Below are 16,359 nucleotides of genomic sequence, written 5' to 3'. Positions count from 1 at the left end.
CTGTCAGTTATAGACAACATCTTTTACTTCTATGACCATGTCTGTTTTCTAAATGCAGGATAATGCATTATGAGATTGGATCAGTGTCCAGCCATGCCCGCTCTCTCTGGAGGCTAGAGATTCTGCGTGTTGTGTAAGTGTACAGAGGACGTGATGAGCTGCTCTCTATCAGTTTCAAGAAATATGTCTTTTTGTACATGATTTCTGCATCATCTATACTTTTTTTTGCTATTCAAACTAGAATTATTACTTGAAATTACCATCAGCACACATTATTTAATAGATGTGAAGACCATAGAGGAGAATGCCGTTATATTCCACATACTCCTGCTGTTTTTTTTGCTGTTTTTTTTTGTCCACAACAGCTGTACAGAGTTGCTTAAACCATTCTTGATATCATTGTCCAGAGTGGAATTGGGGTTGTGTGTCCGCTGTGTCTGCTCTAAACAGAGCTAAAATGAAATATTTGACTGTTCAGTTTCTTTCAAAGGAAACCAAAAGTAGCAAAAACACAAATGGTGTTTTTATTTTCCCCAGCTGGAGTGGTAGACATACGTGTTGGGGCCAGCCGTTTAGACTGTGCCATGTGACTACTGGGAGGTACCTGGGCCTCACGGAGGAGAAAGGCCTGCATCTGGTTGATCGGGACAAGGCAGACATCAATACAACCTCCTTCTGCTTTCGCTCATCAAAGGTCAGGAGTGATGTGAGAAATACACTGAAGGTTTTTAGAGCTGCTGTGATCAATTCATGATCTGACAGTTTCTATAGATTGGAAACTCCAAGGTTGTCAGTATAGTAGATTTCTCCAATTTATGATCCGAAAAGTTTTTAGAGAAACATTTTGCTTCGTGATACAAATAATAATACATTATAGGGCATTTTTGCCTGTAGGACAAGCTGGACGCTGGCACAAAGACAAATGTCGATGGCATGGGAATCCCAGAGATCAAGTATGGAGACTCCATTTGTAATGTTCAACATGTAGACTCTGGGCTCTGGTTGACCTACCAGGCTGCTGATGCCAAGTCTCGCATGGGAGGAACTCGGCGAAAGGTAAACCCAGACATTCAATCGTACTCATATTGGACACTCATTAATATACCAATCATTTGTTAATGTTTGCTAATTTTGTGTTTCCAGGCCATTTTGCACAGTGAGGGTCATATGGACGACGGGCTGACACTGTCTCGCTCTCAGATGGAAGAATCTCACACTGCCAAATTAATCCGGAGCGCTACTCTCCTCTTCTCTCGCTTTACAAGGTACTGGATGCTGGAATAAGACCGTCAGTCATTTGTGGATAGCACGCTGATACACGCACAGAGACACGCACACACACACACACACACACACACACACACACACACACACACACACACACACACACACACACACACACACACACACACACACACACACACACACACACACACACACACACGTGTGCACACGCGCTTACGCGGAACAAGATTGTTATTTACAGCTCCTGTGCTCTCGTCCATAATAGGAAACGAGGTTCAATTTTGTACCACACGGTATGTCCAGCTGAGCGAGTTTATAACAATAGCCTTGCACATGTCCTTTTGGTAGACACAAACACACAGCAGCAAATTTCTTGTGTTGAGCATTACCAGCATCTTCTTCATCTTGCCTCTGTGTGACAATAATGAGATAGACTCGGGTAATTATGAGATCTGGAACGTTTCCATACTATTATAATATCTGAAGAATATTTTAAACTGCTGTGGGAGTTTGATGAACTTCTGCACTGAGAAGAAATCTGGAAGACAAAAACTCAAATTTGCCTGAGCCAGTCATTTTAGCCCCTTTTTACATCCTGGTTTTGAAGAATGAATCACCTTTTTCTTTAGGAAACTAGACGGTTTTAGTCGAGAAGGAAACCTTCCCTCTGTTAATCTACCAATGGAGATGGTGACACGTAGTCTGCAGGATCTAATAAACTATTTCCAGCCTCCCCTGGAGGGTCTAGGCCATGAAGAAAAACAGAACATCATGACGGCGCTAAAGAACCGCCAGAACATGTTTCAAGAAGAGGTAAATGTATACGTGTGAAAAAGTAAATTGGTCCGACGCGTAATGTGTTTGCCTGTTCCATTAGTATATCTCCTTGTTTTTCTCAGGGTGTGATAGATTTGGTCCTAGATTGTATTGACCGTCTATACCAATATAGTAGCACTTCTGAGCATGCCGAGGCGGCTCAGAGTGACACAGGAGAAGAGTGGGAGACCATCCTCAACCGCTTCTATGAGCTACTGGGTGAGAATTAACTCATCTTTCAAGGATGGCTAACTGAATAATACTTTTTCATAGATTTCAAAAGATACACGTTGTTCCTATTTAATACCTACCAATCTGTTAATTGTCATTTTAACGGGTTGTCCTTTTTTTCCCCCACTTCAGCTGCTCTGATCCGGGGAAACCGTGTGAATTGTGCACATTTCTCAGGTTCTCTAGACTGGCTGATCAGCAGGTTGGACCGGCTGGAGGCTTCTTCTGGTTAGTTGGACTTGAGGACATTTAACTAACAGTCCCATTTTTAAATTGCATTCAAACTATGTTGAAAAATGTTAAATGTCCTTTTTTTTTTTTTTTGTAAGCTTTTCCAGTTGTTTTAACTCATACATAAAATATTCCAGGTAGAAACTGTCATCTGCTTTACATTATATTTGACATTAGTTATCATGTAGTAATCATTGTAGAAATGTAGAGGTTGAATAAAGGGTATCTTCCATACAGTAATTGGCCATTTCATTTCTAGGAGTCTTGGAGGTTCTACACTGTGTCCTTGTGGAAAGTCCTGAAGCACTCAATGTCATCAAAGATGGACACATTCAGTCCATCATCTCGTTTCTAGACAAGCATGGCTGCAACCACAAGGTAGTGTTTGAAAGGTTTTTGTGTGTTTAGAATAAAAATCACAAGAAGTCATGTAAATTCTGTATTAATAATCAAAGCAAAATGACCAGTAATTATTATTTCTACATTTAGTAGCCACAGTAGCAAATCTTAATTTAGTGTATTAGTTATGTGTTATTATGTAAGTGTAAATGTTTCTAAATGTGCCCTCGAGCTTACGCAGTTTCACCAATGACACAAGTATTTCAGCTGTGATGGCTATAATAACAGTTTACCATCTGATGCCTGAAGTGGACTCGTTTCCGTTTGTTTATTGAGCCTTTGCTGCACGAAGCGCTGACTGGTTGTGTTCCAGGTGCTGGAGGTGCTGTGCTCTGTGTGCGTGTGCCATGGTGTGGCAGTGCGGTCCAACCAGAACCTCATCTGTGACACCCTGCTGCCAGACAGAGATCTGCTCCTCCAAACACGTCTGGTTAATCAGGTCACCAGGTACAATTTCGGAGGTTTTCTCGAAATAGGATCGCTGTTTTTTATTTTATTTTTGAGTCATTCTTCTCTCTTCTATTCAGTCTATATCTATTATATGCAGCGTTGTTTATTGCCCATTTTTGTCATTCACTGCACACAAAATCTGACAAAAAGATACACAGTTTTGAAATATAATTAGGTATAAGAAAAAAAAACTCATGCATGTTTCATGAAGTGCATCTGTCAATATTCCTTTCTTGCTTCTTTTTTTTTTTTTTTTACACATGGAGAATCACTGCTTTCTATCTCTGGCTCTTCCCATGCTTGCTCATGCGGTTGTTTAGCTGAGTGCAGTTGGTGAACTGTAGAGCTCTCACTGCAGTGAGCCTTGGTGTTCTTGGAAGTTTTCCATCTTTAATGATGTCCACATCCTTGACACAAGAAATACTTCAGATTTCCCTTCAGCACCGCATTCATCTTTTGTCTGTTGGAATTAATGAAGCCTTCCTTGTCTCCGGCAGTGTGGTCTCTTCATTTGCTGCACCAGTTCTTCTTGTCTGAATAGATCAGACCAATAACGTTGATGTCAGAGCCGAGATGTCTTCGTCTCAGCCTCTTCAAATGAGACACCCGCTGCCTGAGGTGCCGTGACTCAACCCGGTTAATCTTTGGACATTGTTTAACCAGTTTCATCATATTTCATCTTCTTCTGTCTCAATATTTTGTGCCAGTCTCATCTTGAAGGCAGTTTCCATTTCCCTTTTTCCTTTGAGCTTGTGTATTTTTTTTTTCCGATCTGCCCTTTCCCCGTAAGCAGCTGCCTTCTTTTATCATGCTTTTCTCTATCAGCAGCCCATTTCATTCCTCCGGCCTTATAGCTTATTTTTGTTTCATATTCTTCACACCTGCTCAGTCCCTTCCTCAGGTCCGTCTTCCTCCTCAAGGCTTTTGTCCTTCTATCACTTTTACTTCCTTCTCAACGAAACGCTTCATTAATGCATCTTTCATTATGTTGTCCTCAATTTTCTCTTTTTTTGCCATTTTGTCTTCTTCACTCGCCACACTTTGCCAATTCTTCTACATGCTCTCTTGTCTTTTTTTCTTTATTCATTCTTCTCATCAGTTTAACCGGTCTCACGTATGTTTATTATCCTATACGGTTCAAAATATTTATATAAATAGCAGATGTATCAAATGTTGATTAATGATGTACAAAATGAAATAACAGTGGCCTGCTGACTTTGGCACATCTTATTTTACAAAAGCTCCTTGCTTCAAATTCTGAAAGATCTGATTCTGAAGTAAAAATTGATCTGCTTCTTTTATTGATCTGATATTAGTAACATGTCTTTAGGAGAGTCTGACTTCTGAAACTGACCTACGATCAGCTGAGCTTTTAGAAGAGAAGACTCCTCGCTGTTGAAATGTTTGGAACTACAGAAACACTCTTGGTATACAGATTGATGCTTCTTTTAGTGTACCTTGTACACAATCTCTGGCTAAGAGCACACAGCAGGAGAGTGCTGAAGTATTTTTCCCTACCGGCTTACAGAGAGAACATCAACTTTTCAGTGGCAGAGTTTGATTTTGTCTTTTATAAAGTCAACTGCAAAAGTTTGTTGGCACTGTGACCTTGAGGTGTTTTTTTTTTGTTTTTTTCAACTGGTTACGGTGGCGTCTCATTGTGAGAAACTGCTACCTGAATGTTTTGTACAGAGATCTGCTAATTTAAAAAAAAAATCTTTGGTAATCTCTGCCTGTCAGCATGAGACCAAACATCTTCCTGGCTTTGGGGGAAGATTCCGCGCAGCAACGGAGGTGGTACTACGAGTTGGTTGTGGATCACGTCGACCCCTTCCTCACGGCTGAGCCTACACACCTGCGTGTTGGCTGGGCTTGCACCAAAGGATACCAGCCCAGGCCCACAGGAGGAGAAGGCTGGGGGGGCAACGGAGTGGGAGACGACCTCTCCTCCTACGGCTTCGATGGGCTTCACCTCTGGTCCGGTGAGGATGAGCTCAAACAAGAGATAAAAGAGGGTATATTATTTCTGGGGAACTTGCTCACTGGAAAATGTTTGTATAATCCCGTTTCGGTCCTGTACATTTTTGACGGGGTGCAGAACTCACAAGGGTTTTTACTAATCGCTGGAGTTTAATTATGATCTCGATATCCAGAACGAATATCGAGTTGGACCCTCGGACACAAGTCTGTATTTTGGAATTGAATATAGAATGCGATATCATACTCACTGGAAATAATGCATGACTGAGCACACAGCATTTAGTCCAGACCTATTTCACAAAAATAAAAAGGTAAATAGAGGGTGTAATTGACTTAGACTAATTTTTTTTTTAAAGTACACTCAATTTCTCCACATATTTTAGAGACAAATCTCAGATTCTTTTGACATAACTATACGATACCACTATACTGCTCAATAAATAGACAAATATCAGTCGTTTTGAGAGAAATATCACATCAATGGTACAACTTCAGATTGAAAATTAATCTTGGAGCATTCATTTAATGTCATACGAGATATTTACCATACCTAATTAAAATGTGAAACAAAGCAACATAATAAAATAGATATTGTTTAATTTGCCTGTTTGTTGAAGTCTCACTTGGTATTGGCTGTCATTGTTCAGCAGCACTTAATTATCCAGAGAGCATTATTAACATGCTACTATTTGTTCTTTTAAGCCTGCACAAAGAGAGACCGCGAGACAGGATGGCGAATTAGCAGCAGCGACGCTTAAACCGAGGCGTTCTGCAGAAAAAGGTTTCATTCTGACAAAGATTTGTTCATGCCTCAAGAAGATCAATGCAGACATTCAATTAAAACCGGGAACAACGCTGAACACAAAGCAGAGCGAAGACTCTTTTACTGTAAATGCCACAATAAAGTTCTGTGAGCATATCGATCAGCCTGCAGTGGGCTCTCGGGCATGTTTAAAAAGTGTAAGACTCAATCTTTTTACAATATGTGCTGCATTTATTAAAGGTACAGAAATGGTGTACGTCTTAATTTTACCGCAACATTTATTTTATTTTAATCGTTGAGGATTCATTTAATAAAACATGGTAAGCCTTCTTTCTCAGAAATGGACTGTGTGTTTATTATGAGTCGAGAAGAAAGTAACGATAAAAAAAAAAATGGAAATCTGTGCGCTGACGTTTACGTCTCCTGACTCTCAGGCTCTGTGGGCCGCAAAGTCAGCTCCCCCTTCCCTCACCTGCTGAAAGATGACGATGTGGTCAGTTGCTGTCTGGACCTCACCGCTCCCTGCATCTCCTTCCGGGTTAACGGCCTGCCTGTGCAGGGCATGTCAGAAAACTTCAGCGCCAGCGGACTTCTTCATCCTGTGGTCAGCTTCTCTGCGGGAGTCAAGTCAGTGGTGACGATATCGTATCGTGTTAAATTATTCTGCATGCGTGTCTTTTTGGTTTTCGTTCGTTTTGACTGCTAATTCTGGATTTGGTACCGCTCTTACTTCATTTCACTATCCCATCTTTATAGTTATGACAAATTATAATGCTACCATTTACTGAAACATGTCTGTGTATTTTTTTGTGTGTGTCTGAGTTCAGGTTTTTGTCTTTATAAGATCGAGAAAACAGTTTTTGCCTCTTTTTGTCTGTTTTCTGGAACCCAGGCTTCGTTTTCTGTTTGGGGGAAGGCACGGCGAGTTTCGCTTCCTGCCCCCGCCAGGTTTTGCTTCATGCTCTGAAGCTCTGCTCCCGAAAGTCAAACTGAAGGTAGAGCCTTGTCAGAAATATATCATGGATTGCGGAGAAGGAAAACAAGAGCTTGTCGGCCCCTTGGTACCCGTCGCTCCAGTTACCTTCATTCCCACACCAATAGATATCCGCAAGGTAATAATCAGCAAAGTCAAACAGATTTGATTTTACAAAAAATATATTGTTTTATACTGTTTTATCAAGTAAAGATTTCTGATTTTTTTAAAAAAAAAAAATTCTATCAGATTTGCATCCAATTTGAAGTCAATCATTCGTGCAGACATTATATACATATCACAGTAGCTTCGTTGTTTGTACATCGCTCATGTTCTCAGGTGGTTTTGCCTCCACAACTTGAGGACATCAGAGAAAAAATGGCAGAGAATATTCATGAGCTCTGGGTAAAAGAGAAGATTGATCTTGGATGGACACATGGACCAGTAAGAAAAGCGATACTGCATCACACATTTTTATTATATTGTGTGAACTAAAATCATCATGTTTTTAATGCGTGTAAAATATGTTTTTGTCAAACAGGTGAGAGATGAAGGTAAGAGGCAGGATCCGTGTCTGGTGGAGTTCTCTAAACTGCCAGAGCACGAGAGAAACCAGAACCTTCAGATGGCTCAGGACACCCTCAGGTAAAACCTGCTTCATATGATTAACAAAAAAACAAAAAAAAAAAGACTTTTCTTTATTATGTTAATTCATTTATTATTATGTAGTCACTGTTGCTGCTGTATTTGTGAATGTTTCTGTTTTCCACCGCAGGACTCTCCTTGCTCTCGGTTTCCATATTGGTTTGACGGATGACCATGCTGAGGAACGAGTCAAACACATGAAACTTCCCTCCAAGTAAGAGTCACATATTTAATCTTATGTTTGACTATATTTTGATATCTGTTCTTGCACGTGGGGGGGAACAGTTGTAAATTTACTCTTGTGTAAATTTACATCAAAAGTTTTCCAGGGCAGTTAAGCTTGATTACTAATTCATCAGTACTGTAAAACCTCTAATAACCTTCAGTAATTGTTTAACGTCAGTTTTAATCTCGACACAATATCATGTTTTTCATTCCCCGTCTTAGGAATGAGCAGCTCAGTGGCTACAGACCTGCTCCAGTGGACTTGAGACAGGTTTTTCTGAGCTCAGCTCACGAGGAGGTGGTGAACTTGCTGGCAGAGAATGAACACAATGTATGGGCCAGAGAGCGTATCAAACAGGGATGGACCCATGGAGCCCAACAGGTTCATTTTCTCGTCATAATATTGTATATTGATCTAAAAATCATAAAATTCTTCTTCAAACCTTCTTAAATCGTGAAGAATGTAGTATATAAAAAGAGTAGCAGTGTGTTCTGTTGGGAGAAACAATACTGTTTTCTGACAAATACAGTTTCTCTTTTTGCTCTTTGAATCCATTTTTTAGGATGTAAAAGCAAAGCGGAGCCCGTACCATGTGCCCTACAGCCTTCTTGATGAAAGGACCAGGAAAATGGGCCGGGAGAGCGTCAGAGAGGCGGTCTGCACCCTGCTGGCTTACGGTTACAGCCTGGAGCCCGTGAACCAGGAACACAGTATGTCTCAAAACCCTATTAATCTTATCAGTTGTAGCTGAGTTCATTTCAACTTACATCTAGTAGAGGCAGCATAAGATAATGGAAAAAAAAACTAATGCAAAGTATTAATTGCAAAGATTATTTACAATTCCAACACGGCAACATTTATCAACGTAATGCAAAGTTCCACTCGAATTAGACTTGAGTGCAGATCAGTTTGAATTTGAACAGATAACCATATTTTTTTTCTGTTTCTTGGATTTACAGCCACATCATCGAAGCCATGTCTCTTCTCTGCTGAGAAGTTCAGAGTGTTCAGACCAGATAAATCTTACGCAGTGACCCGGGGGAAGTGGTATTTTGAATTTGAAATTCTAACAGCGGGGAATATGAGAGTGGGCTGGGCCCGACCAGGCTGTACGCCAGATAAAGAGCTCGGCTCAGATGACCAGGCATACGTCTTTGATGGATTTGAGGTGAGCTATTCAGATTTTATTCTGTTCTTAATGTGGCCACTGACCGTTGTTGTTGTTGTTGTTGTTAAAACACCAATCCCAGCCCAAATCACAGAGACAGAGCACAGTACGTCACAATTCCTCCAAAGCTGTGTAACCCTGAATGATCACCGCCTGAGATCAAACTGCTACTTTTAGTGTCTGTTTTCATGCTAACTCAAACCCGTAGCATCATTTTTGCTTCTATGTATAATCTGCACAACAGCGTTGCTGTATTGGTTCTTCTGCCAATGTAACTGTTCCTATTTGAGGCTTTGTTGTTGTTGTTGTTGTTGCAATTCTGTCTTTCCTTTTGAACCCCTTGTTTCCTTTCAGGCTCAGTGGTACCATCAGGGCGGCGAGCCCCTGGGACGTCTGTGGCTCAGAGGCGATGTGGTGGGTTGCCTGGTTGACATGGCTGAACGCACCATGATGGTCACGCTCAATGGAGAGCTGCTGTTTAATGACAGAGGATCAGAGCTGGCTGCCAAGGACTTTGATATCGGAGATGGTCTGGAAGAGTTTTCAACATTTTTACATTATTTTTCTTACTTATAATATTAAAATCAAGGATTATAAATCAAGATGATTTTGAATGTGCGAGTAAAATCCCAGTACCTCCTAGATCTGCATATACTGATCAGATTTCTTCATTTTGTTCCTCACTATATTGTCCAGGCCTGTTGCCTGTGGTCAGTGTCGGGGTGAACCAGGCAGGGAGGCTGAACCTGGGCCGCCATGTGAGGTCTCTGCAGTACTTTACTGTGTGTGGCCTGCAGGAAGGTTTCAGACCTTTTGCCGTCAACATGGCCAGAGACCCGGCCCTGTGGATGAGTTGGAACCTGCCTCAGTTTACCTCCATACTGCCTGATCATCACAATCTACAGGTTACTATACCACTCTATAAGCGTTCTTTTACAAAGTAGCTTGGTTGATGCGCCTGTTCAAGCATGTATTTTTTTTTTTTTGCATGATATCTAGGGTTTGTGTCCATAGTAGCATTTCACTTTGGCTGAAAAGCACTTTGGAGCACTGCGATGAAACGATTTTCTGGTCAAAGAACAAAACTCGGCTCAAGATTGGCATTAGCTTGGCTGCTAACTCAGCCTTTCGTTAAGACACGGTTGATTGCTCGGCTAGCAACAAGCTGAAAACATAATGGGCGGATCGAAGCACAACACTCACCAGCAGCATTCAGTGTCGGGCCAATCTTCTTCCACAAATGGACTTTTCTGTCCCTGCGGTGTTAGTTTCTGCCTGACATAAAGCTCTGGCTAGACAGGCACGGCCAGAAAGAGCCTCTCTTCCATTTTCTTGGTATGACTGGGGACCTGAAAGAGGCGACAGTGACGATACCAGTGCCCTTCTGAAAGAGGCAACAAAATCGCTTTGGTTTTCTGAAAAAAAGATGCCGGGTTCAGCGCTTTTATCTCTTAAGCGGCTGCAGGCTGCCACATATGGTCTCGCCTGATTGGGAACAATTGAAAGGAGAAGCTAGCTCACAAAATTTGATCGTGAAAACCTTGTTAACATGTTATTCAAGGTCACAAGAGTCAGTGGCACAAAGGATTCCTTGTCCAGCCTGAGGGTCTGTCAGCGGATGTTCGCACACCACAATGGAGGGAGCGAAATAGGCTTTTACCGACTCAGCATGTCTGTGGAATGTGCCGCCGTTCTCAGAAGCCCCGCGGGGGTCGGGCTTTCAGTGGCTTCCAGCTCTCTCAGTCCAAGTTCAGGTACAATGATATTACACAATACACAGTATGTTCAAGTTCAGCCTAGGTTAAGAGAAGACTAGAGAAACAAATGGCATTACACCTGACGCAGCATGTATGAATTATCGGGCCACTGCGGGAAGTTATTAGTTTGTGTAATTGGATAACTGCAATTTTCCAGATTATTCACAGTCTAAAGTACTTGTATCCTACCATTATGCCCTTGATGCGTTCTGCTTAAGCTCCCCGGGGCCTTGCTGTAATTAATTCTTGTTGTCCTTTTTAGCAAGGAAAGAGCAGGAGGAGGTGGACTCTGACTTTGAAATGCTGATGAAGTCAGCCCACAGATTTGCTGGCTCGAGAGATGAGCTCAACCACAAGGATCATAGCCAGGACAAAACTTCAAGACTGAAACAACGGTAGGTTGTCAACAAACCAAAACTAGGAACATATGTTATAAAATGCATATAATATAGATAAGTAGGTTACTTTGTTGATCCCCAAAGGGACATTGTTGAAGCAGCAGTTAAAAAAAATAAATAACGAAACATACAGAACTTGTGTTTTATATATTTGTACAACACTGCTATGATACTGGATACAAGAGAATGATGTGGTATTTAAATATAAACATAGAATACTAAACACAAAGGCCTGAACATTTTGTTCACTAGTTTTACTTCAGAAAGGATAATAATGTGCCGCTTATTTAGAACTTTTATGTATTTTATTATATCCACACTTGTCAGCATTGGAATTCTAATAACTAAAATGTTGTCTGAAATGAAGTTACCAAATGGAATGAGACATATACTGGAAGAAGAGAAGCACCCTACTTAGCTAAAATCACAATTTATCAGCCACTTCATTCACGTTTGTTTCTGGTCTGCAAGGTTCATGCTGAAGAGGATGAAACCAGACTTAGTCAGCAGCAACTCATCTGCACGGCTTCTCGAAGATGTTGTCGTTGACAGAGATAACTATGATCACCTCATCCAAAGCTCCAGAGTAAGGCTTTGCTTTTCTCATCATCTTATGTCATCACAACCACATATTTACACAATTTATAAAAAAAAATATCATTGCTAATAAGAAATGAAAAGATTTTGTACTACAAGTTCCCTATATACTGTATATATCCACAAATAATGAAAAAAAGAAATGTATTTTGGCATTTTGCTGCCTCACTGTGCACAAAAATTAAACAAACTAATACAGGGCTTATGCACATGCACTGTCTTTCACTTCAGTGCTGACAGATGTAATTACCAGCCAAGCCATAAAAACCAAGATGCAAATACCAAAAACTGACACCAACTGACCTCTCTGTTTCAGTATTACTACTCAGTGCGGGTTCTGCCAGGGCAGCAGCCATTCAATGTATGGGTAGGCTGGGTGACCTCAGACTTTCATCAGTATGACGTGACATTTGATGTCGACAACACCCCCACTGTGACTGTCACCCTCGGAGATGACAGTGGGAAAGTCCAGGAAAGGTTAGTGAGCGCCAATAAGACAATAATCACATACTGTAATTACATTTCATTCATGGTACTGCTGAAGTACTTCAGTGTTGTGTTCCAGTGTGCTGTATAACTGGTCATGCATGTCTCTATTCCTTTTGCACAGTGTGAAGCGGTGTAACTGTTACATGGTGTGTGCTGGAGAGGCGACAGGTCTGTCTCAGAGTCGGAGAAGTGCCGGGTTGGAAATTGGCTGTTTAATTGATTCAACCACCGGGCTGCTCACCTTTACCTCCAATGGAGTGGAGATGACTACTTTCTACCAAGTAGGGCACACCGCAAATTGATCTGATTTAAAGCACTTTCCTCTTGAGTATTTCCTTTTTGAAATGGATTACCTTTAAGGTTAACACATGAAACCCCCGTACTGAGCTATGTGTATTATACTTTATTTCACTATGAATCAGGTGGAGGCAAGCACAAAGCTGTTTCCGGCTGTTTTTGTCGAACCCACCACCAGCAACATGTTTCAGTTTGAACTGGGACGTATCAAGGTAATGAATCTCAGCATGAAAAATCTATATTTTCAGCTTTGTGAAATACCTGTTTCATTCTTTATATACGTTCCATAGTTTACGGTGCTGTACCCAGTGTCTATCTTCTTCTCCATCCAGAATGTGATGCCGCTGTCGTCGGGTTTGCTTCGCAACCAAAGAAGGAATGTCACTCCTCAGTGTCCTCCGAGGCTTCTGGTCCAGCAGCTCAGCCCTGTTTCGTGGACCAGAGTGCCAGACCGTGCGTTAACAGTGTTGGTAGATCGGCCAGATGAGCGCCACGGCTGGAGAGTCCAATGCTGTGAACCCCTGCAAGTCTTGACCTTGCAGATCCCCGATGAAAACAGGTCACAGAATCAGGATTTAATATGTTTTTGCAGTTGGTTTTAAAGATTTAAGTACACAGGGAATTATGTATGTTTTATTTATATTGTACATTATCTCATGTTTCCTGTTGTTCCACTGTGGTCTGTAAACACCAGGCAACATGCACCTGTTCGGTGTTTCAAATCATCAGAAATGCAACAGATGCAGTTGCAAATTCATACCTTCTTTCTTCGATGTCCACAAGGGCATTAATTCAATTTTTAGCAAGCAACCCTGAAATTGTCTTAACTTGTTGTTGACCTTCATGTAGGTCTGTTGACATTTTGGAGCTGTCGGAACTTGATGACCTCTTGACCTTTCACCACCATACCCTCCTCCTCTACTGCTCTTTATGCACCCTTGGCAACACCAGAGTTTGCCATGCCCTCTGCAGTCATGTGGACCAGTCGCAGGTCCTTCATGCTATTAAGAATCCCCACCTCCCCGGCCCACTTCGCTCTGCCTTCTATCAGCTGCTTATCGAGGTACCTGCTTGTTGGAGTTCACGTGTTTTAGATAATAATAATGATTTTTAAAATGAATAAGGAGAGAAAAAAAAAGTATTAATACAAACTGTTCTTGTGCTCCAGGTTTACCTCAGCAGCCACACCACAGCATGTCTCATGATGAACCATGAATACATTGTTCCAATGACAGACCAAACCAGAGGAATCACCCTTTATCCCAATCCTGTAAATGGTGTTAATGGAAATCCAGAGGGACTTCCCAGTGCTCGTCGTAGCACATCACTTAAACCACAGATACATTTCTCACCTCCATGTTTTGTCAGGAGTGATGTGATGAAAGGAGATGGTGAAGTTGAAATTTCCTACGTAAACAGCCCAGAGATCCCTCTGGACATACTGAAAAATCTGACTGTGGAGATGCTGACTGCTGGAGTTTGGGCCGTGGGTCGGGCTGTGAGGGATCCTGCAGGAGGCAGTATTGAGCTTCTGCTTGTTCCTCTGTTAAGACTGTTCTACAGCCTTTTGGTTATGGGGGTATTTGGGGATGAGGACTTGGAGAAGGTTCTCAGACTGTTGGAGCCATATGTGTTCTCCATAAATGCTGAAACCCTCATGGAGGGGGAGGAGGAAGAAGAGGAAGAAACTAGTGATGATGAAGAAGAATCCAAAGGGGGCAACAAAAAAGATGATGACACCATCAAACAAGGACTTCTTCAAATGAAGCTTCCAGAAGCTGTCAAACTTGAGGTAAATTCACCAGCAGAATTTTGTTTCTTCCTTCTCCTTCCATTGGATGTAATTCTGGACTAGCTTTGAATGTTAACAATGTGGTAAGATTCCTATAAGCAGTTTAAAATGAATCATTAACTTATATTTTACACGTTTCTCTTTCCAGCTGTGCCATCTACTGTCCTACCTTTGTGACTGTCAAGTGCGTCACAGGGTTGAAGCTGTGATTGCCTTCTCTGACAACTTTGTGGGTGAGCTGCAGGAGAACCAACGCTTTCGCTACAACCAGGTCATGGAGGCGCTCAACATGTCGGCCGCACTCACTGCTCGGAAGACCAAGGAGTTCCGCTTGCCTCCACAGGAGCAGGTTGAATGTCCTTAAATGACTTCATAAATATTAGCTATAAGGATTAAATGGTAGACACACTGAGTTGTGGTTTGTGCAGTGTTCCTGAAGCCATGCATCATATAAGAAACGGCACATAACCAGACATGCGGAGTCATTACAGTTCATGGTATATTTTTGTGTAATCTATGACCTGTCTAAAGATCAATATGCTGCTGAGCTTCAGAGAGGATGAGCAGCATGAGAACTGTCCATGTCCAGTAGAAATCCAACACCTCCTGCAAGACTTCCATCATCTCCTCAACACGCACTGCGGTTGGAACACTGTCTATCTTTCACTGATTCAATATTATTTTTCACTGAGCAGAGAGACGGTACTTACCGTAATTGCCATTTGGGGAATCTCATCTTATTTTGCTTTCGTTGTACAGGCATTGAAGTGGACAGTGACTCAGAAGATGAAGAGGACGCCGAGATGTCTGTTAAAGATCGGCTTGTCAGTCTTGTGGCGAGAGTCATCGGACTTAATAAGACACCCAAAGAAATGGAAGCGTGGAGATCACGCAGTACAAGTAGGTGCACGTTGTTTTGTTTCTTTTTGCATGTACATCTCCATTGACACTTTTTCAGTGTTAGGTGTTTTGACAGGGTTTTGCTTAGGTTCCTGGACGGCTTCTCTGGTAGTTATTTAACTAAAAACTGTACATTTTCATGTAATTTTGGACTATTGTCATTACATTATTAATTAAAATTTGCACGGTTTGCCAGAGAATAACAATAATAATCAACAACGATGATAAAACAAAGTTTACCCTGAAGCTATAGTGGCTTAGGTGCTGTCAAGAAACTGGGAAAACCCTGCTGATATTTACCTGCATGCAGCATCACGCAGCATATATCTTTATTCAAGATCAATACTATATACAAACAAAGCTACTTTGTAATACAAGAATATGATAGTGACTGTGCTTATGAAAATAAAAAAGTGTAAATGTGGCATTGCCGATGTAATCTTGTATTAGGCCAGTGACATGTCCAAAATCTTCTTGTGGCTTAACTACCTTGAAGGTAGTAGCAATAATATTATTGTTAATAATATTTGATCTCTCACTATACAGTATGTCTCTAATCATCAATACATGTTTTTTTTTTTTTTTTTTAAACAATCTTTTACTTTTATCACCGTTTCTTCTGGTGCTTCTTCAGAGTCCCTCAAAAAGCTGATCTCTGAAACGATGGTGCGCTGGGCTCAGGAGAGTGAGATGGAGGATGCTGAACTCGTTCGGGCTGTCTTCTCACTGCTGCACCGGCAGTATCAAGGTCTGGGGGGCCAAATGGAAGAACCCCTCCGCAAGGCCTATACAATCAGCCAGTCTTCAGTGAAGGACACCGTGGCACTCTTGTCCTCCCTGGGCCAAATCCGCTCTCTCCTCAGTGTCCGCATGGGGAAAGAAGAAGAGAGGCTGATGATCAGAAGACTTGGGTAGGGACAACTTTTCAGCACAACAAAGCAGTTGCTTCTTTTGACACTGATGTATTCTGTAATTATTAGACACCCATTAATCATTTATAGA

General features: G+C 41.5%; 1 protein-coding gene across 1 annotated transcript in view; it reads left to right on the top strand.

The window, feature by feature from the left end:
* The window catches only part of ryr2b (ryanodine receptor 2b (cardiac)), a 60,205-nt gene that overhangs the window by 5,771 nt on the left and 38,075 nt on the right, over positions 1 to 16,359 (top strand). The window contains exons 9-41 of the mRNA XM_069692601.1: positions 59 to 133; positions 538 to 694; positions 895 to 1,056; positions 1,144 to 1,265; positions 1,875 to 2,058; positions 2,145 to 2,280; positions 2,425 to 2,520; positions 2,783 to 2,901; positions 3,236 to 3,369; positions 5,113 to 5,354; positions 6,550 to 6,742; positions 7,008 to 7,227; positions 7,428 to 7,532; positions 7,630 to 7,733; positions 7,864 to 7,947; positions 8,181 to 8,340; positions 8,522 to 8,669; positions 8,919 to 9,127; positions 9,482 to 9,656; positions 9,824 to 10,032; positions 10,689 to 10,881; positions 11,147 to 11,279; positions 11,754 to 11,868; positions 12,196 to 12,356; positions 12,490 to 12,649; positions 12,791 to 12,877; positions 12,998 to 13,224; positions 13,515 to 13,728; positions 13,834 to 14,457; positions 14,606 to 14,806; positions 14,989 to 15,100; positions 15,217 to 15,348; positions 15,992 to 16,268. Coding sequence (XP_069548702.1) covers positions 59 to 133; positions 538 to 694; positions 895 to 1,056; positions 1,144 to 1,265; positions 1,875 to 2,058; positions 2,145 to 2,280; positions 2,425 to 2,520; positions 2,783 to 2,901; positions 3,236 to 3,369; positions 5,113 to 5,354; positions 6,550 to 6,742; positions 7,008 to 7,227; positions 7,428 to 7,532; positions 7,630 to 7,733; positions 7,864 to 7,947; positions 8,181 to 8,340; positions 8,522 to 8,669; positions 8,919 to 9,127; positions 9,482 to 9,656; positions 9,824 to 10,032; positions 10,689 to 10,881; positions 11,147 to 11,279; positions 11,754 to 11,868; positions 12,196 to 12,356; positions 12,490 to 12,649; positions 12,791 to 12,877; positions 12,998 to 13,224; positions 13,515 to 13,728; positions 13,834 to 14,457; positions 14,606 to 14,806; positions 14,989 to 15,100; positions 15,217 to 15,348; positions 15,992 to 16,268 — 5,670 coding nt within the window. The remainder of the gene's footprint in view (positions 1 to 58; positions 134 to 537; positions 695 to 894; positions 1,057 to 1,143; positions 1,266 to 1,874; positions 2,059 to 2,144; positions 2,281 to 2,424; positions 2,521 to 2,782; positions 2,902 to 3,235; positions 3,370 to 5,112; positions 5,355 to 6,549; positions 6,743 to 7,007; positions 7,228 to 7,427; positions 7,533 to 7,629; positions 7,734 to 7,863; positions 7,948 to 8,180; positions 8,341 to 8,521; positions 8,670 to 8,918; positions 9,128 to 9,481; positions 9,657 to 9,823; positions 10,033 to 10,688; positions 10,882 to 11,146; positions 11,280 to 11,753; positions 11,869 to 12,195; positions 12,357 to 12,489; positions 12,650 to 12,790; positions 12,878 to 12,997; positions 13,225 to 13,514; positions 13,729 to 13,833; positions 14,458 to 14,605; positions 14,807 to 14,988; positions 15,101 to 15,216; positions 15,349 to 15,991; positions 16,269 to 16,359) is intronic.

The sequence above is a fragment of the Brachyistius frenatus genome, unplaced genomic scaffold (genome assembly GCF_029030835.1).
Source record: "Brachyistius frenatus isolate BFR_SWC_R1_liver_20210118 unplaced genomic scaffold, ASM2903083v1 Contig_13, whole genome shotgun sequence".
Classification (NCBI taxonomy): domain Eukaryota; kingdom Metazoa; phylum Chordata; class Actinopteri; family Embiotocidae; genus Brachyistius; species Brachyistius frenatus.
This window is presented reverse-complemented; position numbering and strand designations above follow the sequence as displayed.